This window comes from Hylobates moloch, unplaced genomic scaffold, assembly GCF_009828535.3.
Source record: "Hylobates moloch isolate HMO894 unplaced genomic scaffold, HMol_V3 SCAFFOLD_3, whole genome shotgun sequence".
Classification (NCBI taxonomy): Eukaryota; Metazoa; Chordata; class Mammalia; order Primates; family Hylobatidae; genus Hylobates; species Hylobates moloch.
Window position 1 is genome coordinate 45,948,171 of NW_026652278.1, and position 26,960 is coordinate 45,975,130.

General features: G+C 35.4%; 1 protein-coding gene across 9 annotated transcripts in view; it reads left to right on the top strand.

The window, feature by feature from the left end:
• Positions 1 to 26,960, top strand: part of ATAD1 (ATPase family AAA domain containing 1) — an 86,531-nt gene that overhangs the window by 40,209 nt on the left and 19,362 nt on the right. For 8 of the 9 annotated variants that reach the window (XR_009212773.1, XR_009212772.1, XR_009212770.1 and 5 more), the window contains exons 3-6: positions 9,130 to 9,228; positions 11,455 to 11,575; positions 17,236 to 17,436; positions 25,591 to 25,697. Coding sequence is in view for 5 of the 9 variants with exons in the window: in XM_058436241.1 (XP_058292224.1) it covers positions 9,130 to 9,228; positions 11,455 to 11,575; positions 17,236 to 17,436; positions 25,591 to 25,697 (528 nt within the window). In the remaining 4 variants the exon portion in view is untranslated. Of the gene's footprint in view, positions 1 to 9,129; positions 9,229 to 11,454; positions 11,576 to 12,755; positions 12,846 to 17,235; positions 17,437 to 25,590; positions 25,698 to 26,960 lie in introns of those variants that run through there. The other variant, XM_058436243.1, reaches the window with a different exon arrangement.

Below are 26,960 nucleotides of genomic sequence, written 5' to 3' on the forward strand. Positions count from 1 at the left end.
ATATCAGAATTATAGGAGTTTCTCATAATTTTAGGACACATACTAATAACATCTCTACAAATACAGACCAAGAAAACCAAACACCATTTCTTATTTGACAATGTTTCCTGTGTAAATTTTTTACTAAATAAGCCAAATTATGTCATTTTTTGTACTTTAGGGAACCTAATATCTTAAAGGATTAATTAGGTCAAAAAAAGACATAATTTATTTGATTTTGGAAAGTTTGTCAAATATCAAAGGTTTAAAAAACTTGATACTACAGGTCATTGTAAAATAAGTCATTCATTTCACCAAAGTGATAACTCAAAAAAAGGTGAAAACCTTCATTCTTTGAGAGAGGAGACTTAATTCTCCAAACGATAAGCCCTAATAAAAACAGCATGAAGCCAATTCAATTTGTTTTTTAAAGTTTATAAAGTCTCCAAAATTTTAATCTTGACCATAAGATATAACTTCCATAAGCCTTTCACAGCTTTTATAACCTTTATTAAGGAGTCAGTTAATGCTTCAACAAAACCTTGTTAATCTGACACAGGGGCCCATACGTTGGTTTTGCATTAGTGTGCCTTTGATATGAATGATTAATTTATAGAGAAACTGAACTTATTTTCTCTCTCAAAATTGGCCTTTCCAATTTCACATGCCCGCCTCTTCTATGATAGCCCGTGAGCCTTGAGGAGTTGAATAGCTTTAATTTCTGGCCTTGTGTTTTAGAAACGCAGTTTATTTTGATTTGCACTTTCTATGGAGCCTGAAGATGAGGCTTTAATTGCTGTCAGTGTTTACAATTTAGCAGGACTTGGTGTCCTTTTTAGACCCAGAAGTCAAAGCCATGTAACTCAATGGCACAGGTACTTTGAACGTATAGAAAGATATATGAATGTTAATAACCTTAATTTAAAATTTTTTTTTAATTTCAGTTTTTTTCCCAAGCAAACCAAACTTAATCATAATGGCATAGAATTGTTTCGATAAGCCATAAAATCTGTTAGACCAGTTAATAAAAGGCAACAGAAAAGACCTGCACTGCCAGAATATTATGTTGGAAGAAAACATTTCCTTTGGACATTCATGAAAACATTGTAGCATCAGGCCATAACAAACAGAACTCGAGGAAAAAAACTTACATGAGCTGAAAATGAGTTGAAAGAGAGTGTTACAATTTCACACCCTTTAAAAGGGGAGAGAAAACTGAAAACGGCGAGATGCAATAAAAGCTGAAGTTTGGGTTAGAAAAAAATTAAAATCTCTTATAATTTATTAAGAGTAAATCAATCCCTTAAGAAAATTTCATTGTTTTAACCAGTGATTTAGTGTGTGTATATATATATATATATATATATATATTTTTTTTTTTTTTTTACATCAAGTCCAGTCATCTCCAGAAAGACCATTTTAATTTCCCTTTAATTATATAAAAGTTTTTTTGTTTGTTTTTATTTAAATAAATCCTCTTATTGTGACTTAGACCATTCATGACATGCTTGGACTCTGTAGTTTGTCCTGACCTTCCTCTTTCTTAACCAGTCATTTTATTGTAGGACTAAATTTACCATATAAGAGTCTTTCTCATTATTTCTTTTTAAGCGTTCTTACCAAAACAACCCTCTTTATTTTTACAACTTTCTTTACATGTCTCTTACTTCCTGGTTCCTTTTACCTTCTTTTATACATGACCTAAATAAGCTTTGAATTAGACAAAAATTGTTCACCTTTTTAAAAAGGACACACTTTTTTTTTTTAGAAAAAAATGTTTTTCTACAATATATTTTATTGAAATATCTATTATTTAATTTAGTATAACTTTAGATTCTAAATTATGATGCATCTGTCTACAATTATCCCATTGCATTTACCTAATTATTTTAATTGTTTACCTAGATTATTTATGAAAACTGCAATGGTCATCATTTAAAGTTACAGAACCGCCATTGCAAAATTATAACTGAGACAGTGAAAAAGATCTGACTTAACTCACTCCATCTTGCTTCTAACCTCCAAGCTGTCCTAGTTCATTCGTGGGCATAGGCTGAACTAACTTTGGGAGGAACTTGGTTTATAGTTTAGCTTTGAAACAAAGGCAATAACAGCCTTTTCCCAAAACAAACTTTACTGCCTATGGACTAGACTGCCTAAAGCCACAAGATTAGAAGTTATGATAATCTTACTAACTTCAAGATGTAGCTATTTTCATTAAACCAGTATCAATGTCTTATTTATTAACAATTATGCAAGCAAAGATCATTGTGTTTGGGGCTGGGTTTATAGTTTTCAATCCCTATGCCAAATTTTGACATCTTAATAGTATTTTGCAGGGATAAGTATGAAATTGCTTGATTAATAAATGCAAACAAAAATATATGTTGGCGATTCTTAAGATATTTCTAATATTACTTTACCAGTAATTTTAAAGCTAGCTTATTTATTAAAGATTTTATTAAATTGTGTAAACTTGAAAAAGCATTTGACGAGCCTTCTTTTTTCCTGATAAAGTATTTGATTCAAGCACTTTTATTTTCTTAAGCCAATTAGTTAGAGCTCTTTTATATATTTTCAGTAGTGAAACATTGTGTACACAACACATAAATACATAGACATATTAGGCATGCTGATAGAAGTACATATTATAGATTCATAAAAACTTTTATTTTCCTACCTTAGACTTCAAATTCTTAATAACCTTTTTCACTATCCTAGGCAGTTGTCAGCTAAATAGCCTTTAATTTGCATATTAAAGGAAACAACTCAGGTGAAAATCAGATAGCAAAATTTACACCATAAAGTATGGAAAGAAAAAGTCTAGTGTGCTAAGAGGGAAATTAAAATGGATTTAATTGCCAATTAAACATAAAGCTATGGAAATTATAAAGGCCTTTTAAACACACACACACACACACACACACACACACACACACACACACACACGCAAAGATCCTATAGCTTTTACTTTGGAACTTTAGCCATGAGATAAATAAGAATTCACTGGCTTGCAAAAAAAAAAACAAAAAACAACAAAAAAAAAACTGTTCAATCCAAACAGTGGTTTTTATCTTAGTAGAAAAATAACAGCAGATTTAAAGCAGCCAGGAAAGAAAGACAGAAAAAGAGAACGTAGCAACTCTGCAGTTTGTTGGTCGACCTTAGGGTTCTTTTTCCTTAATGTAAATGTGCACAAAGACCATGTTACTTCCATTTTACATAAACTCTGGCAAGTAGTGGTGCTATAAAACTCATGGAGTGCTTGAAAGGGGATCATTCTCATTCTTAGATCGTTTCCCACTTTTTCTTAAAAGGAGGAACTGAGCTGTGGCCTAGGGTTTTATGTGTGGATCGATGTGTGCTGCTTGTGGGCAGGACTCCGCTGTGTGTCACCACTGAGTCGTTTCTGCCCTCTTAACGTGTCTCGGTTTCTCTCTCCAGAGGTCCATGACCTCCGAGAGGGCTCAAAACGTGGGATGATCAGGCCTTATATGTGTTTCCTGGACGAGCCTTTTTAAAAATTAATTTTTGTTGAGGATTTTCTTGTAAGGCCACTGCACGTCGAGGGAGGTTAACCCCCTGTACACTCCCATTAGGCCCCCGGTCACCCAGGGGTACCTTTTGGCTGGGGGGAGCAAAACACCCTTTCTCTTTGGAGCTGAGAAAACTCAATCTGTCATTTACCTGCAAAAACAACAGTTCAGTTCCTCACGCAAATGTGCACAGAAAAGCCAAATCAAGATTAATTTTGGTAGAAAAGGCAATAGAGAAGACCCTTTAGAATGCATCTCTGAAGTAGAATTGGGATCCTTAACAACTTCCTAGGAGAAAAAACAGCCAAGACCACTTCCTATAAACTGTGCTTGGCCACCCCTAACTTTGTAGCTGTCGTTCACCATTACACACACCAAGGTCAAATCCTCTCATGGTACAAGGTAATCTCTGGTACCCCCAAGCCAAAGAAGTCAGGTCATGGAATACAGGAAGACAGAGGTTTAGACTTAAGAAGAATCTGCCCATGACTCTTGAAACTCCACAAGGAAAACAGAACACTCTAAAAGGGGTGAGTGGTGCCTTTGTTCTGAATTCTTTAAATGGGTTCAAGTCATTAGAAACCTTCTCTAGATTTTTTGGTACTACAGATAGCAAAGGGGGAAGGAGGTATAGGGTGGAAGAAAAGTAAATGAAAGAACACAGAACCAAGTGCATGGATTTTTGTTTTTTTTTTTTCTTTCCTCTTTTGCAGCTGCGAGGAATTTTAGCCAAATTAGAGAGGCTTTGTTACCCATAATTTGGAATTCTCACTTGGATTTGACCAAGTCAAGTAAAGTTTGTCAAATCTGATGGGAGAAAGACCAGAACAAACAAACAACAAAAAAACCCAACAATATGATCACTGACTGCTCTAATGGTAAGGAGAAATTAAGACCAGCTAGTTGTTAAACTTTAGCCAAGACAAAACTCCAATTCAGCTACTTACCTAGGGATAGGTCTCAGGCTGAAGACTGCTCTTTACATCCTAGAAGCAGGAAAAAAGTCAAACTCATCTTCCCTGCTAGGAGTGAGCTCAAACTCTGTAAAGGAGTTACCTGCCCTCCATTGCTATGGAAGCAGGAAATCTTGCTTTCCTTGTTGGAAGCAAGTGGAACTCCAAAAAAAAGGGAGTCGTATAGCAAAATAAACTTTAGGTCTCCACCAAATTTTGGGAGATGAGGTGTTATCTGGCGGGGGTACTCACAGACATCAGCAAATAGTACTATTGGTTTGAGCCATAAAGTTAGCTCATGCTGGCGTCAAGCACCGATAGGAGATTTGTCAAAGGTCGGGGCACCTCCACTCAGAATCCCTTCATGGTCACCAAAATGTGAACTCCACTTATCTGAGACAGGTCTCAGTTAATTTAGAAAGTTTATTTTGCCAAGGTTGAGTACACGGGCCCATGACACAGCCGCAGGAGGTCCTGACGACATGTGCCCAAAGTGGTCAGAGCACAGTTTGGTTTTATACATTTTAGGGAGACACGAAACATCAGTCAACATATGTAAGATGAACAGTGGGTTCTGTCCAGAACTGGAAACAAAGGCAGGACAACTTGAAGCAGGGAGAGGGCTTCCAGGTCCTAGGTAGATAAGAGACAAATGGTTGCATTCTTTTGAATTTCTTATTAGCTTCTCCAAAGGAGGCAGTAAGATATGCATTTATCCCAATGAGCCAGAGGGGTGATTTTGAATAGAATGGGAGGCAGGTTTGTCCTAAGCAGTTCCCAGCTTCACGTTTCCCTTTAGCTTAGTGATTTGGGGTCCCCAAGATTTATTTTCCTTTTACAGTACAAAGCCATCTTACCCAAGAACTTTCAGAATACATAATGGTAAAATGAGAGGAAAGAGATACTAGTACACTAACCCTAAAAGAGGATCACTGTTTCCACATGTGTAGAAGAAGATGTTTTTCCAGAGTTTTAGTGTAAGTTTGTAATAAATGATTATACCTATTATATAAAGATAATTACATACTCAGAATCCTTGTTAGTTCCCTTTTAAATGCATTTTTAAAAAGCTTTCTATCAGTGATTCGTCTGCATACACTTAAATTGGAACACTTCAGCTGTGACCTCGGTAAAAAGATCAGAGGTTGTCCTTGTTTCTAACTTAAGTTTAATTCATTCGTCTCTGATTTTTCACTCTTGTTAATGACATGTCCAACTTTCTAAACTGATTCTTCCAAAAGGACAATTTTATGAATCTTTTAGAACCTGAATGAAATGAGTGTTAGCTCATAAGTATTTTCTTTGCTGCTGCTTTTCCTCATTTCTTCCTTCTCCACTCCAGGCAAAAATATTATTTTAATATTTCCTGTTCCACTTCTTAATCTTTTTGAAAAAATAATACTTTACATGGAGAAAAAAATGAAATAGCATGAAAGGGTAAAAAATCGTGTGAAAGGGTAGAAAATCATATGGAACAGTCAAAAAAAATGGGTATGCAGTAAAAAGTATGTTTTCCTCCTTCTTTTGGCCCCCACACACACCCCATCCAACTCATTTTCCCTCCACAGAAACAACAACCACTTGGAGAGACCTACTTTAAAAAAAAGCAAGCAAACCATGGTGATCAGAAAATATAACTTTCATTAAGCTGTAAACAAGAAAGTATGCATAAACATAAGCCATTTTTACAGTAGTCTAATCATTATTTTGTTTTTCTGCTTATCTAGTGGTTCACTTAAAAGTCTCAAAACTAGGCAATTGTATAACTTCTTCCTAGGACACAGTTTGTTTGGTGGCAGTTTTGATGTGTTTTTTGGTGCATTTCATTTATTTGCCAGCCATGTTCTGCTCTCCCAAATGAAGAATATTAGTGTTTCAGCAAAATATGGGATTCAAAATTAGGCAAATCAGTATTTGAGCTCTGTTAATGACACTTCCTAGCTGTATAATCCTGACATATCTTTTAATTTCTCTGACCTGTAAATTCCTCATCTAAATAATAAGGATAATAATAGTTACTTCTCAGGTTAATTTTAAGGGTTGATTGTAAATTACCTAGCACAGCGCTAGATATGGTAGGTGCTCAATAAAACCATTAGTTCCTTTTCCCTTTTCTTTTAATGATATATTGTGAATACAACCTGAAGAGATTGTTAAAGTGGGACTGCTGTTGCAGGAAAGAGATCTTAGGTAAACTTGACAAGATAACATTTTCTGTCTCTATATAAACATTATTCATTTGTCATTTTTGTTTAGGAAGTTCCAGATAGAAATAAAGGCTATTCTTTAAATCAAGAGACAATTTTAAAAGCTTTATTTAGGCATACAGTAAAATTTTCAGGGCAACTAACTAATAGGGAATAAAACAGGGTTTCTCAGATCAGGCATTGTTGACATTTTGGGCCAATAATTATTTGGGATGGGGAAAGGGAGGCTGTCCTGTGCCTTGTAGAATGTTCAGTGGCATCTCTACCTCTGCTGACTAGATGCTGGTATCACCCTACCCCCAAGTGTGACAACCAAAAGTATTTCCAGACTTTGCCAAATGTCCCCTGGGAAAACCACTGTCTTCGAGCATTGCTTAAAAAGAACACATGTGGGAGGGTTTCACATTTACTGTAGCATAATGAAAATGAAGAGTAAATGTTATTCAGATGCTAAAATAGGATACCTTTTATAACTGACATGTAAACGACTTACGGCAGTAAAAGAGAAGGTATTTACAAGAGACAAAGGAATCTACAAAAAATTATTGATTCAGTAATTTTACAGTGGCAAGATAAATAGGAGATTTATTCTATTTGGTTATGTGATGTGGTTCATAGCACTTTTTAAAAATTCTTATGAGACAAGATTTCTCTCTTATCCAGGCTGGAATGCAGTGGCATGATTATGGCTCACTGCAGCCTTGATGTCCAAGGCTCAAGTAATCCTCTTCCCTCAGCCTCCAGAGTAGCTAGGACTATGGGCGTGTACTGCCATATCCAGCTAAGTTTTGATTTTTTGTAGAGATGGCATCTGTGTTGCCCAGGCTGGTCTCAAACTCCTGGGCTCAAGCAATCCTCCCAACTCAGCCTCCCAAAGTGCTGGGATTACAAGTGTGAGCCCCCATTCCTGGCCCCCATGGTACTTTTTTTTTTTTTTAAGCTATTAAACACATTTATCCTAACCTCCTAGCCATTCTATAACTAAGATGCTGTGTGGTGTGAATTTCCTTTTAGAGCAGTCATAACCCTGGACAGACAGCAAGATTCTATATAATCAAAAGCATTTTAGGAAAATGTAATAACCAAAACTTAGGTAAACATGATTTACCAGAGTCCCTTCATTTCTAAAATGTTCACTTAATTGAAATTTGAATTTGTTATGTATAGATTTTTAAAGACTCTTTCGTGGTTATAAACTCCAATCTTAAAATTGAAGAAATCAGGGCAAATATGTGTGGTAGTCGAGTATGGACTCTAGTGTTGGACTCCTTGAATTAATATCCTGTTTCTTCTCTTGGCTAACTTTTAACCAAAGGCAAATTACTTAATCATGCTAAACTTCAGTTTCTTTTTCTGTGATTGGGAAAATATTATGACTATCTCATAGTATTGGCTCTAAGGATTCAACAAGTTAATCCTTTTACTGTATTTTGGCATAATATTTGGCACACTCAGTAAATGTTTTTCATTATCTTTATTTTAATTGAAAGCTTTGTTGTATTGCTAGAACTCATAGGTTTAATGCTGGTTGTGCCCTGCTTTGAGAATATACGCAAATATACTTCTAATTTAGAGGTTTTTTTTGTTTTGTTTTGTTTTTTGAGACGGAGTCTCACTCTGTCACCCAGGCTGGAGCGCAGTGGCGCAATCTCGGCTCACTGCAAGCTCCGCCTCCCAGGTTCACGCCATTCTCCTGCCTCAGCCTCCCGAGTAGCTGGGACTACAGGCGCCCGCCACTACGCCCGGCTAATTTTTTGTATTCTTTTTAGTAGACACGGGGTTTCACCGTGGTCTTGATCTCTAACCTCGTGATCCGCCCACCTCGGCCTCCCAAAGTGCTGGGATTACAGGCGTGAGCCACCGCGCCCGGCCAATTTAGAGTTATTTTTATTATAACTCTGGTTGCCTAGTCCCAGGAATTGACTTCTACCTAAAAGGGACAGCATATCAGAGCAATTTAAAATGGGATATGTATGGCCATCTATTGTAGATACCTGGATTAATTTGAAGGAAGTTGGACATCTGTTTCAGATATTCAGTTTAAAGAAACTTCAGTTATACATTTCTTGCCCTCCTTAACTCCTCTGTCTTTCATCTTGAGATTTTACCTTTACCCGTCGTGATAGTCCTATTAGGAATGAGAAACTAAGCTGTATCCTAGAGTCTCATTGAAACAATGGGAGCCTCTCTTGGAAGTGCAAGATCTCTTCAGTCACATACCCCGTATTCTCATTTCCTGAAAGGTGGTTAAATTTCCCTGATATCTGTGGAATAGAGCCTCAAATCGTTACCTGAGGGCTTACAATGGAGAAGGCTAAGATCGAGGGGCCTAGAATATCCTTGGAAATTTCTTGTATATCTGTTCATTGCTCTTTAGACTTCACATATATCTATTTCGAAGTGCCAGTATCTAAATATCAAATCAAAGCAGGTTGTTTGTTCTTTTCATTCTAGGCAGAAAAACTAATGAAGCAAATTGGTGTGAAAAATGTGAAGCTCTCAGAATATGAAATGAGTATTGCTGCTCATCTTGTAGACCCTCTTAATATGCATGTATGTATCTTTAATCTTATTTAAGATTTTTTTAGAGGTGGGGGTGGATTCTAGCATTTTGTGTCAGGAGTCCTAAAGATCATGGCTGGGTTCATTGATTCTCTAGGCTGAATCATAAGACTCAGCATATAGTTGTATTCCTGCATATGATTTATTACACTGAAAAGATACAAGGCAAAATTAGCAAAGGGAAGGGGGCATGGGATGAATTCTGAAGGAAGCCAGGCACAAGATTCCAAGTGCAGTCACACAGTGCTTAATTAGTGCATCAAGTTGTGACAACACATGCAGTGTTGTCACCAGGAAAGCTCACTGGAGACTCAGTCCCCAACATATTGATTGGGGGCTGGTTTTATAGCTTCCCTCTTCCCTTAAATGTACCAAAATTCTAGACTCCCAGAAGGAAAATAGATGTTTCACCATAAACCATATTGTTTGCACAAACAGTTTAGGCACACTGAGCTGTTCTTGTCAAGAAATTGTGGCACTCTCCTGAAATCTAAGTTCCCACATGCCAGCCAAGGGCAAATCTTGCAAGTATGCCTTTCTAAGAATAACAGTCTCAGGCCTACTTTGTTAACTCTTTTCTGTACGTATTTGTTTAGTAAAACTTTGATATATTTGCCTTTGTGGTATATAAAGCGTACTGCTTTGTCATGTGGATGTTTGTTTTATAGAGTTTAAACCTAGATTTTCATAATATGGTATGATAACACAGGATACTAAATCCCAGGTTTTCCATTAATGGTCTTGGCAAATGATTTCCTTTTTGAGTTTCAGTTCCCTCATGTATAATCTAGAGATAATAATACCTGCTTTACCTACTTCATAAGGATTATTTTGAGGATGAGATTGATGTAATGTATAAGATCCTATATGAATATTTTGTAACAATAAGTATACATTTATAAGTGCTATAAATAGAAAATATTTGCCTAATACATTAACGTTATATTACTATAAATAGGTAGAATGAAATAGCCCCATCTCCAAATCTAGAAAATTAAAGTCTGCAATGTCTTAATATCTGTGTGTACAGAGACATACACACACCCTAGAATTAAGCCTGCATTTGAATTTGATTTATAGATTTACAATGGTACCTTCTTGGAACCCTGCCTATATTAATTTCTGAATAAATCTGTACTAACAGACTTAGTTTTTTGTTGCAGTTACAATGAAAGTTTTTGTTTTTTTTCCCAGATCTGGCTGCTGGTTTGCACCTTCCCTTTTTATCATTTTTTTTTACATTATGAAGGAAATGAATCTGTTGTAAAGTATTGCTTCTGATTGGCCCCAACTCCAGCTCCTTTACTGTGCCAGTCCTTTCAGGACAAGTTGAATCAGGTTTTTCTTGTCTATTTTGAAAATATGTATGCCCTGTTTTTATTTATAAAGATACTTCCTTAAGTTTTAACATAGATTTAGTTTTTTTTTTTTTTTTTTTTTTTGAGACAGAGTCTCACTCTGACACCTAGGATGGAGTGGAGTGCAGTGGCGTGATCTTGGCTCACTGCAACCTCCGCCTCCCAGGTTCTGGCAATTCTCCTGCCTCAGCCTCCCAAGTAGCTGGGACTACAGGCACACACCACTACACCCGGTTAATTTTTTTTTTTTTTTTTTTTTGTATTTTTAGTAGAGATGGGGTTTCACCATGTTGGCCAGGCTGGTCCTAAACTCCTGACCTCAAGTGATCCTCTCACCTTGGCCTCCCAAAGTGCTGGGATTACAGGCGTGAGCGACCACGCCTGGCCCGTAGGCTTACTTTTGATGGATAAAATTCAGAAGCCATGTTTTGTAAGAACTTATTTCTAAAGTTAATTTCTGTGATGCTTGACAACATCCTGTATAAAATAGGTACATTCCTGATGAGCTCTTTCCCATCAGCCGGTGCTAAATTATGTCTCAGCTGGTTCTCAATATTCTTGTGGCAGAGTATTTCCTCCTTATAAGTGGAATGAATTTAGCTTATTAGACCCTTGCCGATTTTTGAGTACCTGACTTACAGATTTTTAATAGTAGATAGTTGACTATTAAGTTCCTTTTTCCAGTTTTATAGCAGTTTATTTCATTCCTGCTTGGAAAAGTCTTTACTCATGTTAATATATGATTTTAACTTATTTATGTATAATTATCAGATTAACATTTGCCATTTTGGGAGGGTTCTTTTTACTTTAGTGAGCGTACATTTGTAGTAAAGTTCATGTTGACCTTAACTTTTGCCAGGTTACTTGGAGTGATATAGCAGGTTTAGATGATGTCATTACGGATCTGAAAGACACAGTCATCTTACCTATCAAAAAGAAACATTTGTTTGAGAATTCCAGGCTTCTGCAGCCTCCAAAAGGTATGGTAAAGATATATATTCGCCTAAAGCATTAAAATCCTATAAAACATTGAAACTTTCTGCCATCGTAGAACTAGTTTTTGTGAAATCAGATTCTCAAGAGGATGCTGAGATCTAGATGAACAGTTTCTTAAAATAATTGCTCATTCTTCAACTTCTGAAATAGAGATAAACTTTTTCCCTGTATTTACGTGTTAAAATACTTGTTAAAATAATCTCCTTCAATTTCTTTTCTCTTACTTCCAAGTAAATTAAAATTTGGAAAATCAAGATTAAATAAAGATTCAAAGTCATAATACAAGTTTTTTGTTTTGTTTTCAAGCCAAGACATTTTTTTCTTGTTTCACAACTCCAACAATCTTATTTTTAGAATGTAATGATTCTTTTTCAGGAAATATTGATCTGCAGATGAACTAGAAATTAAATATGTAACTTTGATGGAGACATTTGCTTATTCAAAAATCACTTTGAAAGTCTTGGAACTCAAGAATGTGCTCATAACTGCATCATTAAGTGTAATTCTTGTTTATTCAAATATTTCTTTTTTTTCTTTTCTCTCTTTTCTTTTCTTTTCTTTTTGAGATGGGGTCTCACTCTGTCACCCAAGTTGAAATGCAGTGGCATGATCTTGGCTCACTGCAGTTTCCGCCTCTCAGGCTCAAGTGATCCTCCCACCTGAGCCTCCTGAGTAGCTGGGACCACAGGCATGTGCCACCATGCCTGGCTCTTTTTTTATATTTTTGGTAATGATGGTGTTTCACCATGTTGCTCAGGCTAGTCTTGAACTCCTGAGTTCAAGTTCTTCACCTGCCTTGGCCTCCCAGAGTGCTGGGATTACAGGCGTGAGCCATTGTGCCCAGCTAGTGCAAATATTTCTGTCATGCTTAATTAAGACTTGTTAAAGGTGATTCGGATGGAGTGTACATAATTTACAGTGAGAGATATGTGTGTGTGTTACTATGGCGTTCAGATCCAAATTTCACGAGATAGCTTATTTTCATCTAGCGGAAGCTCTTAGCTAATGTATTGCCAAAACTATATGGGTTTGATATGTTGTTAGTCAAGACTTAACTCAAATTATTAGTCACATTGATTTTTCAAAAAAGTGGATCTTTAAAAATATCAAAATAGCATTATGTATGTTTAAATTATAATGCTTATAATCTTTCTAAATTTGCAGCTGTATCAATAAAGCACATTAATTTACATATCAAAGGTAACTGAAGCCTATACCTGTGCATTTTTATGAACTACATAATTTTTGTTTCTGGTAAGTGGAGGATGACAGTTAACAGCAAAAATGACATGTTCTTTTATTATTAAAACAACAAAGCTATTAGGTATTTCTTTTTGTTTTCTGAAATAACAACACTGCTTATAGTTTTTCCTAACAAAACACTTTTAGTTTACTGTGATTCCCACCACCCCCCAAAAAACTTTCAATGATTATCTGAGCCCAGATCAAAAATGTATGGCCATAGTTGGATTATTTAGTTAAGTCTTTACTACCCTCTTCCAGGTTATTTGTAGTCTGAACAAAAAATGACTTTTCTGCATTTTTAGTTCTCAATTTGACAATGCTAGTGAATTTAGGAAAGTAAAATACCCTTTATATGCTGTTAGAGAAAGCTTCTTTTTTTATCAGTGTTATCTTAGACCAGGTAATTGGGTGATTTCTCCAGTTGGACTTAGTTTAAAGACCCATTTAGCAGAGTGGATACCAAATTATGCAGGAAATACTTCAAAAGTTATATGTAAATTTGCTTCTTATTTGAAAGCATTGTCCAATTTAAAAGTTACATGAATATTTTCTGATTATATAAAGTTTTGCTATTTGAACTTTTTCACCTTTATGTTTTTGGATGATTTTTAATCAAGAATAACAGTTTTGAAGATCATTAATTTGCTTTTTGATCCTCAACATAAGTTGGATATTAGTGTATAGAAGCAGAGTGTAAAATTAGGTGCATCCTTATTTGTTCCATTTTGGGACTGGAACTAGGTTACCTAGGTTAGAGTTATTGGCAATTGTATGTTATCCTTAGACAGTTTATTGCTATCCGAGCTGAAAGTGATCACTGCTTCACATAGACTACAAAAAGATAATTGGAGAGTGACTGTGCAGTATCCATGCAGTGCATGAGGTCATATGTAACTATTGTGTATAGACACAAAGTTGAAGTTAATGCACACCATCATGCCGCTAATTGATGACAGGGAAATGGGGGCACACATAAGATATTGATGGTTATATTAAAAAAGTGATTTTTTTCCCTCAAACATCTAAAAATTTACAACAGTTAAAATTCCAACAAAATCCATCTGAACACCATATGGCTTCCTCTGTAAACTTTCTGAATTCTGTATTGTTATTTTGGTATATAAATTTTATTATATTTGTGAATGTTATACTTCATGTTTTGGTGCATTCTTTAAATTGTGAATAACCTAAGGAAAAAAATAATTTTAAAAATAGATTTTCTGTTATAAAGACCCATATTCTTCTCAAGTACTTTATATTTAAGTAGACTTAATTTATATGGATGTGTATTTTTGCACCATTTGGACAAATTTTATATGGAAGCCAATAAACAGTTGCCCAAAGAAGAAAAATAGTCACTAATAAGGTGGAATATTTGTCACAAATGAGGATTATCTCAAATTTAGATTTGTTTATCCCAATACTTTTTTTCTTCCTTATCCTTTTTTTTTTTGGAGACAGAGTCTTACTCTGTCACCAGGCTGGAGTGTGTAACCGTAGCCCACTGCTGCAGCCTCCTGGGCTCAAATGATCTTCCTGCCTCTGGGTCCTGAGTAGCTGGAACTGCAAGGCATGTACCACCATACCTGCCTAATGTTTTAATTTTTTGTAGAGACAGGGTCTCACTTTGTGGCCCAGGCTGGTCTTGAATTCCTGGGCTCGTTATCCTCCTGCCTCGGCATCCCAAAGTGTTGGGATTACAGGTGTGAACCACTGTGCCCAGCCTCTTCCTAAATCTTTTGTTTGCATATAGCACTTACTAAGTAAAGCCATTACCAAAAACATCCATCTTAAAAAGAGATTTAAGTTTTTAAGCCTCTACGAAGCATAAGATAATAAACACAGTTTTTATTTGTTGAAATTAGTTATAAAAGTATCAGACGAAGCTCAAAGAACTAATTTAAAGGTTGCAAAGCTAATAATAAAAGCCAAATGCCTCACATTCGTTGCAGTACTCATTTTGTTACCCATCATAATTATTATCACTGTGGAGACCATTTTAGGAAAGTATATAGAAAAGATGCCACTCTAAATAATGTTATCTCTAGACTCACTGATAATTTGTCAGACAAAGCAATGTGAATTTTAGTGTAACTTTTTTTTTTTTTTTTGAAGACGGAGTCGTGCCCTGTTGCCCACGCTGGAGTGCAGTGGCGTGATCTCAGCTCACTGCAACCTCTGCTTCCCGGATTTAAGAGATTTTTCTAACTCAACCTCCCAAGTAGCTGGGATTACAGGTGTGCACCACCATGCCTGGCTAATTTTTTGTATTTTAGTAGAGTCAGGGTTTCACCGTATTAGCCAGTATGGTCTCGATCTCCTCACCTCATGATCTGCTCACCTCGCCGTCCCAAAGTGCTGGGATTACGGGCGTGAGCCACAGGAATGGGGATAAAGCAGTTTACTGAATAACTATAAGGCTAACACTTACGTAACTACTACCCAGGTCAAGAAGGGAATATTGACAGCTTGTGTACCTTCTCTGTTACAGCCTGTCCCCAGAAAGTTAGGATAGCCAAAACCTTTCTTTGCATATTGAATCTTTAGGCACTCCAGACACTCGTAACTGCTCAGTTAATAACACTAATTGTAATCCTTGAAGAGGAAAAACTTAATCCTGCTAAGAAGTAACAAAACCGAACTACTAGAAGGGAAATATTCCAAGTGATAAATGAATAATTTGAAACAAACACAACATTCTAAAAGCACTGAATATGTTTATGAAGTGGTAGAGTAGCTGCAAAGTCCACAAAATATGGAGGCTTTTGCATAAATACTTTGTTCTAAAAACCTTGAAATTTAATTTAGTTTTTAAGAAAGTAGTAAGTGTAACAATATAAAAACCTGGAGATTTAAGTAACGTGTATAAAAGTTTTATAATGGCTCTGCATTCTGTATTAAATTATGTGATCAAAATGATGAAATTAATGATAATTCCAAGTATCTGCAAACAAGTGGTTTTAGATTACTATTCTTTATTGTTTCATATGAGCCATCCAGAAGAAAAGTGTCAGTAAAAGATTCAAATTATAGCTGACTTAACCAAATTTTAAGCACCTAAGTGAACTTAATTAAAATTTGCAGAATGCTTGAAAATACAAATAACATGTATTGGTAAAGCTTATGGATTTAAATTTAAAAGTCAGCTTTGGAAAAGTTTAGTTTCGTATGATTAAACTTGGATTAGTTGCTGTTAGAACTTGAATCTTCAAGAATTATAAAGACCAGTAGAAAATTCTGTATATGCTTGAGGAAGAGCTTGAACATTATTTTGAAGTGTTTGATGTGAAAAATAAAATTGCTACAGTTATGTAATCAGGTGCAGATTTCTTTTTTTTTTTAATTGAGATATTTTTGGGAAATTTCATACAAAATTATTTTTCTTCTCATTTTGAATTTTATTTTTATTATATATAAGAAAATTTTGGACTCCTCCAGATCCCTTCCAGTTCACCCTAGCATGCCATCTATATAGATGGCATTTTAAAAAATACTGTTTCATAGGAAAAGTTGAGCTTTGAATTAAGCAAATATTTTGAGAGGTCTGCCTATTACAGTTTTTGTTAGGGCTGTCTGTAGATGGTTTATTTTAATAACCATCTTAGTACTAAGTTTAGGTGCCAAATCATGTAGTACTGAATTTAGTAATTTGGTAAAATTATAATTTTAGTATTATACATTTAGTGTTATTATATATTTAATATTATTAAATTTAGAAATTGCTGTCGCATTTTACTTGGGAAACAGTTGATGGTGGTTCCCAAAATGTTCAAGATCCCAGCCTCTAGATCCCTTGTATTAAAAGTGTTACCTTAAATTGTATTTAGCAGCAAAATGCTGTTAATGGAGACCATAGGTTAATAATACAGTTTTATTCTTTGGAAATTAAAACAGGAGTGACTGATAATTTCTGTTTCTTTTAGGAAAAGATTATTTGTTTGGAAAAAGGCACATGTCCTTTGGCTAAAACTTAATCTGTGAGCAACAGCAAAACAGTGTTTGCCACAATCTGTTTTGAAGTTGTTTACCTTCTGTAGGCTAATATCAAAGCACTGTGGTGCTTCGTTTGCTTGTGAAGGTGGAGGGCCTTAGGTGATTTTGTTTATCAACTGTTGATAAAGTGGTATGAATTTGGATGTCAAGGTGAGCATTTAAACCGAACCTTTTCATGAAGGGAGAGGGCACAGGATGCTGTAATCCCCAAATACATGCTCTTAACTGACACTGAGCTTAGAACATGGCATCTTCCTTTCTCCTGTCTTACCTACTATAAACAAGATTAAATAAAAGCAGAATTGAATATTGGGAAAGTTTTTTGTGGAAAGAATATTCTATTGATTATCATATAAATTAAAGCAAATATCCCCTTAAAGGTAATAAATAACATATTCCTTTCCAGGTGTTCTTCTCTATGGGCCTCCAGGCTGTGGTAAAACGTTGATTGCCAAGGCCACAGCCAAAGAAGCAGGCTGTCGATTTATTAACCTTCAGCCTTCGACACTGACCGATAAGTGGTATGGAGAATCTCAAAAATTGGCTGCTGCTGTCTTCTCCCTTGCCATAAAGCTACAACCATCCATCATCTTTATAGATGAAATAGGTATGCTATGTTTTCTATATGAATATTTTTAAAGGCCATTTTTAGAGATATTTAGATAACCAACCAGTGTTTAACATTTATTAGGCCATATTAATAAAACAAAGAACATAACCAACATCATAATATGCTATGTATAATTTCTGTGTTGTAGAATGAACGATAGACTATATATTCCCCTACTTCATAGATAGGTTTTTCAGTCTTTTCTCTGTTACAAACAGTATGCAATGGACATCCATGTACATGTTTTCTCATGTATATATGTTTGCCTGGGAAAGATACCTAGAAGTTGAATCATTTGGTTGTGTGATGTGTCTTGTCTTCAACCTCACTAGGATTACCAGTTCTTTAAAGTTATTATACCTATTTATGTTTTCCTGCTTGGTAGTAAATTTGGGCATCTTTTAGCATGTTGATTAGCCATTTGGGTTTTCTTATTTGTGAATTGTCAATATTTCTTTGGAGTTATTTATAGTTTTTTTGTTGATGTTTATTATGATTACACCTATTTTCTAGTCTGTTTATCTTTGTTTCTGATAGTTTTTTTTTACAATTTAATATTTGGCTATAGTCAGTATTTTTCCTTTGTGGTTTATACTTTTTGTATCTGGTTTACAAATACCTTCACTATCCCCATAAATGTTCTCTTTTTAAAAATTATATATAGCATGAGATAGGAATCTAATTTCATTCTTTTCCAAAAAGACAGCAAACTAGACTATCCTTTGCTGTATGTCATGACTTTTGTATTAATGGACTCTTGCTATATTTTATGTATCAATATTTTTTCTTCTGTTCCTGGTACGATGTATATATAAATATATATACAGTCATACTAATACTGTATTATTAGTATTGGGATATATATTTATATAGCTTTATTACTGTAGTTTTGAATTATATTTTATTATAGTTAAATTTAGTATGGTAGGCTATGTAAACATGTAGAGAGAAAAATAGATACAGATATGTAGTATAGCTTTGTTTTGGTTACTTGTTTGCTTTATGTATCTTTTCTCATCAATTTACTCCAGTTATTTTGGTGTTTTGGTGTGCATCTTGAACAGAGGAATATATAGCTAGTTTATTTTTTATTTTTTATTTTTTTAAGACAGTATCTCACTCTGTTACCCATGCTGGAATGCAGTGGCATGATCATGGCTCACTGCAGCCTCAACCTCCCCAGGCTCAAGTGAACCTTCCATCTCAGCCTCCTGAGTAGCTGGGACCACAGGTGTGTGTTACCACACCCCACTAATTTTTGTAGAGTCAGGGTTTCTCCATGTTGCCCAGGATGATCTAAAAGTCTTCGGGCCAAGCGATCTGCCCTGCCTTGGCCTCCCAAAACGTTGGGATTACAGGTGTGATCCACCACACCTGGCCTATTAGCTATATTTTCTAAAAATTTTAATCTAAGCTTCTCTTTAACTGGGAAGTGTGATTAGTTTGATTTTATTATGATAGCTGAGATAATTCAGATTTTTTTTTTTCACGCTCTGTCACGGCTGGATTGCAGTGGCACAATCATGGCTCACTGCAGCCTTGACCTCCCCAGCTCAAGTGATCCTCCCACCTCAACCTTCCAAGTAGCTGAGAATACAGGCATGTGCCACCATGCCCTGCTAATGTTTTAATTTTTTTGTAGAGACGAGGTCTCACTATGTTGCCTAGGTTGGCCCCCCAACTCCTGGGCTCAAATGATCCTCCTGCCTTGGCCTCCTAAAGTGCTGGGATTATAACACCTAGCTGATTTATTTCTGCTATATTATTTTTTGCTTTTAATTTACCAGTCTAGTAGACTTTTTTGCTTTATTCTCTTTTTCTTGCTACAGGTTTAGAAGTTATACATTCTTTTACTTTAGTGAAACGTTTAGAATATCACCTTAAAAGTCAAAGGTAATCTCTACCCTCCTCCCAAATAATTCACAGAGAACTTAGAACTCTTAGGTAATAATAATATCTCATCTCTTACATGTTATTGTTAAACATTTTATTTTTCTTATACCTTCTATATTAATTGCTGTTTTATACTGGCATTTCTTGTTTAGTGCCACGTTTGCTAGGTTTTTTGCTCACCATTGCTTCTTTGATCTTGTCTTTTCTGGATTTAACTTTGTTTTTCCTGAAGTCTTTCAAAGTTCTTTCAGCAAAGGTTATACAAAGAGTAGATTCTGTGTGTGAAAATGTGTTAATTCTACCTTCTCTCTTAAATGATACAGAATCACTTTCAGCATCTTAAAGCTATAATTCCATTGCATTCTAATCTTTCTAATCTTGTTGCTTTTGAGAATTCTCCTTATTACCCTATATTTTTAAGTAATCTATCCTTTCTCTGTAGTTGCTGTTAGATTTTTATGTCGTTCTGCTATTTAAGTATGGTTTTTTTCTAGGTTTGCATTTATTTTCATTTAGCCTGCTAAGCCTTATGGTGGTTTATCTGAGGATGTGTGACTTTCATTAATTCTGGAGGATTTCTTAGCCATTGTATATCTTTGCATGTTGCAATGCTCCCATTAAAAAAAAAACAATTCTCAGGCCAGGTGTGGTGGCTCACATCTGTAATCCCAGCACTTGGAGCGGCCAAGGCAGGAGGTTTCCTTGAGTCCAGTAATTCGAGACCAGCCTGGACAACATGTGAGACCCCGTATCTACAAAAAAAATACAAAAATTAGCCAGGTGTGGTAATGCATGCCTCTAGTCTCAGCTACTTGGGAGGCTGAGGTGAGAGGATCACTTGAGCCCAGGAGATTGAGGATATTCAGTGAGCCAAGGTCATGCCACTGCACTGCAGCCTGGGCAACAGAGCAAGACCCCATCTTCAAAAAAAAAAAATTCTTCACCTCTTTCATTTTGAGTCATTTCTACAGTTTGTCATTTAGTTCTGTACTGTATTTCATCAATTCTAAGACATACTGTTTTGTTTTTACATTTTAACATCTTCAAAATTGGGATAGCATGTTACAATTGATTGAGTTGGCAGCATTTTAAGTTTCTTGTTGGTACATAAAATAATGGTACATCTTAAAAATAATTCAATTTTTGAGTAGGTTATAAAAAGCAATTCTTTCCTTGGCTATATTTAATCTTTCAACTATTGGGTTTGTTTTTTGTTGATTATATTTGAACTTTAGAAGTTCTGTTTGGTTCTTTATAAAATGTTTCCCTTTTTTTACTGTAGCTTGTTATTTTAGAATTTCAATCCCTTTTATATCTTTAGAATTTTAAACATACTATTTTTGTATAGTTTTCAAATTGCTCTTTTCTGAAATTCTAATTTTACTTTATGTTGACTTTTTCTTAATAGTGGTTTGTTTCCTTGTGTCATTTGTAACATTAGATGGCTTTAAGCTTGTTTTTATATGAGAATTCTTTTTTGCCTAAGAAGATCCAGAGTAACTTTTTCTATCCTCAGCTTAGAACTTCAGGGGTCTGATCGTTGAAAACCAATTTTAGATAATTTCTCAGTTTGCATGTTGCCAGACTGAATGGTGATACAAATTTAGACTTCATACCTGAAAGAGACTCCCCATGGTCCTAGTTTTTTGTGTAAGGAGGACATTTTTACCCCTCAGAGCCCAGGCAAAGATGGACAAGTTTCCTTGTACAGTGATGAGCAAAATTTTTTTTTCTTGTGTACACTTTCTGTGAGTGTTAATCCTTCCAGGCATCTTGGCTTCAGCCTGTATGTGGATGTTAACAACAAAGCAGAACCTTTTGATACTATATATGTCTATATGCATACCTGCTGTGTATACAAACACAGCAGACAGTGGCATAATCACATCAAGGTTTTCCAACTCTTATGTTCAGTTCCACTTTTTTCTGAACTCTGGGATTTTTTTTCTTTGTTTCTTGCAACCTCATATCTTCATTAACCTTTTTCAAAATACATTAATAGTCTTTATTTTTAATAATAGTTTTAAGTTTGCAGAATTGAGCAGAAATCATATAGAGAGTTCCCATATGTCCCCCAGATATATAGTTTCTCCTAGTATTAATACTAGCATGAGACATTTAATAATAAACCAGTATTGATACATTGTAGTTAACCAAAGTCCATAGTTTAAGGTTCATTCTTTGTGTTGTACAGTTCTTTGGGCTTTGACAAAGCATAATGTTTTTTATTTATCATTACAGTCTCATACACAATAGTATCAAATATTTGTCCTTCCCTTTTCCTCCCAAACTGCTGGCATCCGCTGATCTTTTTTTACTGTCTCTATAGTTTTACCTTTTCTGTAATGTTACAGTTGGAATCATACAATATGTAATCGTTTCAGACTGGCTTCTTTCCCTTAGCAATATGCATTTAAGTTTCCTCCACATCTTTTCATGATTTGATAGCTTATTTTTATTGCTAAATAATATTCTATTATGTAGATGTACCACAGTTAGTTTCTCCATTCATCTATTAAAATGACACCTTGTTTTGGGGAATTAGGAGTAATGCTGCTGACAGCATCATGTGTAGGTTTTCCTGTGGACACAGGTTGCATCTCAATTGGGTAAAATACCTAGGAGTACCACAGCTCGATCATACGGTAAAACAATGTTTAGTTTTGTAAGACACTAGCAAACTGTCTTCCAAAGTGGCTGTACCATTTTGCATTTCCACCAGCAATAACTGAGGTTCCTGTTGCTATACATCTTCTCTAGCATTTGGTTTTATTAATTTTGGGGATTTTAGCTATTGTAATAGGTATATAGGTAGCTAATAGTTTCCCATTTTTTAAATTTGCATTTTTGTAATGACATGATGTTGAACATCGTTTCATATGCTTATTTGTCATCTGTGTATCTTTGTTGAGGTGTCTGTTCAAATCTTTTGCCCATTCTAAAACAACTGTAATGTTTTTTATTGTTTTATTTTTAAATTTTTAATTGATACATAGTAATTGTACGTATGTATGAGGTACCTATGCAATGAGCAAATCAGGCTAATTGTGGTATCCATCACCTCAAAGATTTATCATTTATTTGTGTTGGGAACAACAATTAGGTTATTATCTTATTGTTGAACTTTAAGAGTTCTTTTTATATTTTGGGTACAAGTCCTTTACCAGGTATGTATTTGCACATATTTTTTGCCAGTCTGTGGCTTGTCATTTCATTTCCTTAGCAGTATCTTTCACATAGCAGGAATTTTATTTTATTTATTTTGTTTTATTTTATTTTATATATTTTTTGAGACAGAGTTTCACTCTTGTTGCCCAGGCTGGAGTGCAGTGGCGCGATCTCAGCTTACTGCAACCTCTGTCTCCTGGATTCAAGTGATTCTCCTGCCTCCAAGTGATTCTCCTGCCTCAGCCTCCCAAGTAGCTGGAATTATAGGCATTCGCCACCATGCCCAGCCAATTTTGTGTTTTTAGTAGAGGTGAGGTTTCACCATGTTGGTCAGGCTGGTCTCAAACTCCTGACCTCAAGTGATCCACCCACCTCGGCCTCTCAAAGTGCTGGGATTACAGGTGTGAGTCACTGTGCCCAGCCAGAAATTTTAAGTCCAACTTACACATTTATTTTCGATGGATCATGCTTTTGGTGTTACATATAAAAATTAATCAAGTCCAAGGTCATCTAGATTTTCTTCTATATTATTTCCTAGAAGTCTTATAATTTTGTGTTTTACATGTATATTTGTGATCCATTTTGTGTTAATTTTTGTGAAAATTACAAAGTCTGTGTTGGTCAGTTTTTTTGCCTATGAATGTCCAGTTGCTCCAGCACCATTTGTCAGATGTGCATTTACTTTTTTTAAAAAAATCTATCCAATTTTTTGTTTGTGTTTGCAGATACAGATTGAACATCTGTAATCCAAAAATCCAAGATACAAAGTACTCCAAAATTCAAAAGTTTTTGAGCACCAACATGATGCCACAAGTGGAAAACTTTCATGCCTGACCTCGTATAACAGATTGTGGTCAAAACTCAGTCAAAACTTTGTTTCATGCACAAAATTATGTAAAATACTGTATTAAATTACCTTCATTCTATGTGTATAAGGTATATATGAAACATAAATGAATTTCATATCTGGACTTGGGTTCTATCCCCAAGATATATCATTATGTATATGTAAATATTCCAAAATCTGAAATTTGAAACACTTCTGGTCCTCAGCATCTTGGATAAGGGAGGGATACTCAACCTGTGTCATTTTCTATTTTTTGATCATTCCGAGTCCTCATATTTATAGTACGTTTCTTCTAAGCAGCATATAGTTGTTTTAAAAAAATTTTTTTTTTCAATAGAGGAGGGGTTTTGCCATGTTGCCCAGCCTGGCCTCGAACCCCAGGCTTGAGTTATCTGCCTCCTTGAGTTTTTTTTTTTTTTTTTTTTTAATTTATTCTAATATCTTAGTCACATACTTGGAGACTTTAATCCACTCACACTTAATGATTGATGTAGTTATTTATACATATCTAGCATTTTAAGTTTTTCATATTATTTTAAGTAACCATCTTGCCAAAACCACTTACTGATAGTGAAGATTAGGAAGATTAAGTAGGCAGTTGAATTTTAAAATTTATCTTTAAAAATTAGGCAGTTTTAAAATGACTGGTTTTTCCACCTTCAGAATAGATGGGTTAGTTTGAATTATAGTCCAATGATAGGACAGATTTTACAAAATTAAACTTTAAATAAATCTAGGATATATGGGCCGGGCGCAGTGGCTCATGCCTGTAATCCCAGCACTTTGGGAGGCCAAGGCAGGCGGATCACAAGGTCAGGAGATCGAGACCATCCTGGCTAACACAGTGAAACCCCGTCTCTACTAAAAATACCAAAAATTACCCGGGCGAGGTGGCGGGCGCTTGTAGTCCCAGCTACTCGGGAGGCTGAGGCAGGAGAATGGCGTGAACCCCGGGGGCGGAGCCTGCAGTGAGCTGAGATCGTGCCACTGCACTCCAGCCTGGGCAACAGCGAGACTCTGTCTCAAAAAAAAAAAAAATATATATATATATATAGGATATATGTTTGCCATTGCAGGACTCTCATATGTCATGGTAATGTGTTTTTGCTGGAATTACTTTTTATAAAAAATACTTTTTTTGAAATGTGGACATAGCACATTACAAGGTATTTTTTTGCCACTTGCATGTATAATCAACAAAGTTTGTGTTATAGTTTCAATGCTAACATGTAATAGTTATTCAGAAATAAAAGTGAATTATAGGGATACAAGACAAAACATTTGAAATGGGGATTGTACTAGAAAATCATAGATTTATTTTTACTGTTTTTTTTTTTAATTCTTAGGATGTAGCACATTTCAGTCTTATATTCCAAAAGAAAATTGTTTTTCCCTTTTTTTAAAGAAAAAAGTATGCAACCCCATAACTAAGAACACATAGGGTTCAGGTGACCTACAAAGTTAGAGGCAAAACACACAGGCTTTCCTCTGAGATTCCACGTAACTCTTCCAGCCTTTCAGTACTAGATCCTTCATTTTTCTTACATATGTTGTCATGAATGTATTTTTAGAGAAGAAACGAAAATTATGAATGATTGTGTTTAATTTGCCTAATAACTTACCAAGTTTATTGTATCAGAATGTCTAAAACACATAGCCCAATTTCTTTGTAATCTTTCATAAAGTTTTAAGCTTTAAAACAATTTTTTCCTTTTCATTTTTCTTAATTGACATAATAATTGCTAATTGCACATATTTATAGGGTAAAGAGTGACATTTCAATGATCACTGTAGTATATAGTGATCAGACCAGGGTAATTAGAATACCCATCATCTAAAACGTTTATCATTTTCGTATATTAGGAACATTTGAAATTACATAAAGAATAAATAAAATAAGGCTAGGCATGGTGGCTTATGCCTGTAATCCCAGCACTTTGAGAGGCCAAGGCAGGAGAATCACTTGAGGCCAGGAGTTCAAGACCAGCCTTGGCAACACCGTGAGACCTATCTCTACAGAAAATAAAAAAAAAATTAACTAGGCATGGTGGCATGTACCTGTAGTCCTAGCTACTCGAGAGGCTGAGGCAGGAGGATCACTTAAGCCTGGGAGTTCAAGGTTGCAATGTGCTGTAATTGTGCCATTACACCCCAGCCTGGGCAGCAGAGTGAGACCCTGTCTCAAAAAAAAAGGGTAAATAATTAATTCTTAATTTCTAAGATTAAGGACCTTTTACTTCTAGACTCCTTTCTACGAAACCGTTCAAGTTCTGACCATGAAGCTACAGCCATGATGAAAGCTCAGTTTATGAGTCTCTGGGATGGATTGGATACTGATCACAGCTGCCAGGTATTTGAATAAAATCTGCCCTCAACTTGTGTTGGTTTTTTTGTTCTTAATAGAAAATTTGCTGGGCTACTTATTATGCTTTTGTACAAACTTTTTTTCATAATTATTTACACTTATGACTAAGTGATAAGGATCCGAAAGAATATGGTTTGTATAAACTTGATCCAATTTGAGGACTTCGTGTTTACCAAAACATTAGTAGATTGCCTAAATGCCTGAAACAGATGCAACAGAAGAGAAAACACCAGAGTAAAGCCCGTCCTTGGAATTTTCAGAACCTACAGTGCTAAGGAGAGGAAGTGACTAGTGTCCGTGGGTATTGTGTACATTTTTTAAAAAAAACTGTTCTTTCTCTTTTCCTCGATTCTTACTTTTGACTTTTACCATAATTCCTTATAGTCTTTACTCTCAATTCTTAGTCGCTTCCCTGATTTTCATTTGACAGAGTTCATTAGTAGCTGAAACTGACAACACTTTCTCACTTCCTGTCACCTATGCCTGTCTTTAGGATCCCAATTTATACAAGACAGACTTGTATTCTAGGCTTTTTCTCTTCCTCCTGTATGGCTGTGAAACCATAGCTTGTTCCCAGTTATGTGACCAAAGACAAAGAGAGCTTTATTTTTCAGTTTTCTTCTTTAGGTTCCCAGTTTTCATTTAGTTTTTGGCCTCTGAATATTCCATGCTTTCTTATCAGCTCAGTGGTTTAAAAGAAAGTTAAAAAGAAGTTAATCTGGCATGTTTGTTTTTTCAGCCAGATTGCTGGAAATAAACATCCTAGAACTATTTTCCCTTTTTTTTTTTTTTTTAAATGAATCACTTACTTATATCTCATGGAAAAGTTAACAGTGTTCTTTTGTTGTTTTAACTTTAGTATTTTCTCGTTTTTGTTTTTTTTTTTGAGACAGAGTCTCGCTCTGTCGCCCAGGCTGGAGTACAGTGGTGTGATGTCAGCTCGCTGCAACCTCCACCTTCCGGGTTCAGGCGATTCTCCTGCTTCAACCTCCCGAGTAGCTGGGGTCTGGGGTTACAGACGTGCACCACCATGCCCAGCTAATTTTTGTATTTTTAGTAGAGACTGGGTTTCACTATGTTGGCCAGGCTGGTCTTGAACTCCTGACCTCAAGTGATCCACCCACCTCACCCTCCTGAAGTGCTGGGATTATAGGCATGAGCCACTGCACCCAGCCAACTTTAGTATTTCCTATTTTGTAATCTGTTTTTGCCTTTTTAAAAAAAGTGTTATATTTAGAATTACTTCTT